This window comes from Mustela putorius, unplaced genomic scaffold (assembly GCF_011764305.1).
Source record: "Mustela putorius furo isolate JIRA1106 unplaced genomic scaffold, ASM1176430v1.1 tig00000095_pilon_pilon_pilon, whole genome shotgun sequence".
In the NCBI taxonomy this organism is placed as follows: domain Eukaryota; kingdom Metazoa; phylum Chordata; class Mammalia; order Carnivora; family Mustelidae; genus Mustela; species Mustela putorius.
The window spans coordinates 29,654,363-29,656,661 of record NW_025421280.1 but is presented as its reverse complement, the minus strand read 5'-3'; the positions used below and the strand labels follow the sequence as shown (position 1 = coordinate 29,656,661).

The 2,299-nt window shown below is 40.5% G+C and overlaps 1 protein-coding gene across 1 annotated transcript; it reads right to left on the bottom strand.

The window, feature by feature from the left end:
* Window positions 1-248: 248 nt before the first annotated feature.
* On the bottom strand, window positions 249-1,232 carry LOC101677228 (olfactory receptor-like protein OLF4). Its single transcript, XM_004761154.2, has one exon. The coding sequence runs from the start codon at window positions 1,230-1,232 to the stop codon at window positions 249-251; it is 984 nt and encodes a 327-aa protein (XP_004761211.2).
* Between the last annotated feature and the right edge of the window lie 1,067 nt (window positions 1,233-2,299).

Below are 2,299 nucleotides of genomic sequence, written 5' to 3'. Positions count from 1 at the left end.
CCTCTCTCTCTGCCTGCCTCTCTGCCTACTTGTAATCTCTCTATGTGCATCAAATAAATAAATAAAATCCCTTTTTAAAAGGAACAGAAAGTTTAATGAAACAGTTGAACTTAAGAAAACGTGACTCTCCAGGGCACAAATACAGGGATTGAGTTCTTATTTCATGATCCTATCAAAGATTAACAATTTCTGTCTGTTAGGAATTAGCCTTCAATAACAGGTACTTTTGGGGGGAAAAAATGGAACTTTCATGGCTTCCTTCTGAAAAATACATTTAGAGCCCCCTTTATGTCTCTGTTCCTCAAACTGTAGATGAAGGGATTCAGCATGGGTGTGACCACTGTGTACATCACTGAGGCCATTGCACTTGAGTGGGAGCTCTGGGGAGCAGCAGAGCTAAGGTACACTCCTAGGCCTGTACAGTAAAATAAGGAGACAACGGAGAGGTGAGATGCACAGGTGGAAAATGCTTTGTACTTCCCCTGAGTTGTTGAGATCCCACATATGGAGGAAACTATCTTAGAGTATGAGTAAAGGACCCCAGCCAGGGGAGCAGCAACCAGCAGCACAGTTGCAAAATACATCACCATGTCATTAAGAAAGGTATCAGAACAAGCAAGTTGGATCATCTGATTGAGTTCACAGAAAAAGTGGGGGATTTCTACCTCTGTACAGAAGGACAGCCTCAACACCATTAGGGTTTGTAACAGTGAATGCAGAACACTCATGATCCAGGACACTAAAACCAATAGTCCACAGAGCCGGGGGCTCATGGTGACCATGTAATGTAGGGGGTGACAGATGGCCACAAAGCGGTCGTAAGCCATCACAGTCAGGAGGAAGTTGTCCAAACCTACAAAAAGTATGAAAAAGTACATCTGTATGATACAACTTTCATAAGTTATGACCTTTTTCTGCATTTGTATATTCACCAGCATCTTAGGGACAGTGGTGGAGGTGAAACAGATGTCTACAAGGGACAGATTGGCCAGGAAGAAGTACATGGGGGTGTAGAGGTGGGAGTCTGAGCTGACAGCCAGGATGATGAGCAGGTTCCCAAGAATGATGACCAGGTACATGGATAGAAACAGACCAAAGAGGAAGGGTTGCAGTTCTTGTTCCTCTGAAAATCCCAGAAGAAGAAATTCTGAAATTTGTGTATCATTCTCCAGTTCCATGTCACTGATGTGACTACAAAAACAAAAAAGAAAGAACATGACAAAATCATGCATTACGAACCTGGCAAGTGCATTATTTTTTATATTCTTCACTCAAACAATTAACATTTATGTTTATATGGCACATAATAAAAACACTAAAAACTAGGAATGGAAGGAAACACTCTCAACATAAAGCCATTCATGAAAACCCACAGCAAACATGGTTCTCACTGGGGATAGAGGGAACATTTTTCCTCTATGATCAAGAACACGCAAGGATGCCCACTTTCCTGACTTCTACTCAACATAACACTGGAATTTCTAGACAGAGAAACTAAAGAAATAATGAGTGGCATCCAAACTGGAAAGGAAGAAATAAATTATGTGTGTAAATGATGTTCTCTTATATGTAGTAAATACCAAAGATGCCACAAACACTAACAAAACTATTAAATTAATTCAACCAAGTAACTGGATACAAAACCAACCCTCAAAAAATCTGTTGCATATCTATATAGGAGATGTGCAAATCTGAAAAGGAAATAAAATAATTCCATCTATGTGACATCCAAATGAATAAGACTATCACCTCACATCAGTCAGAAAGGTTAGTATAGAAGGACAAGAAATGACAAGATTTTTTAAGATTTTATTTATTCACTTGACAGACAGAGATCACAAGTAGGCAGAGAGAGGCAGGCAGAGAGAGAGAGGAGGAAGCAGGTTCCCCGCTAAGCAAAGAGCCCAATGCGGGGCTCAATCCCAGGACTCTGAGATCATGACCTGAGCTGAAGGCAGAGGCTTAACCCACTGAGCCACCCAGGTTCCCCAAGAAATGACAAGTTTTGAGGAGGCTGTGAAGAAGAGGACATATTCATGCACTTTGGTGGGAATGCAAACTGGTGTAGCCACTATGGAAAGCACTATGAGGTTCTTCAAAAAGTTAAAAATAGGAATACCACATGATCATGTATTACACTTCCCAAAGAAGACAAAAAGCACTCATTTGAAAATATATATGCACCCAAATGTATAGTGGAAAAAAGACAGTCTCTTCAATAAATGGTGCTGGGAAAACTGGACAGCTATAAGTAGAAGAATGAAACTCGACCATTCTCTTACACCATACACACAGATAA

What these genes read in the sequence shown, in the direction of transcription:
- LOC101677228 (XM_004761154.2), bottom strand. Translation starts at nt 1,232, where the DNA reads ATGCATGATTTTGTCATGTTCTTTCTTTTTTGTTTTTGTAGTCACATC.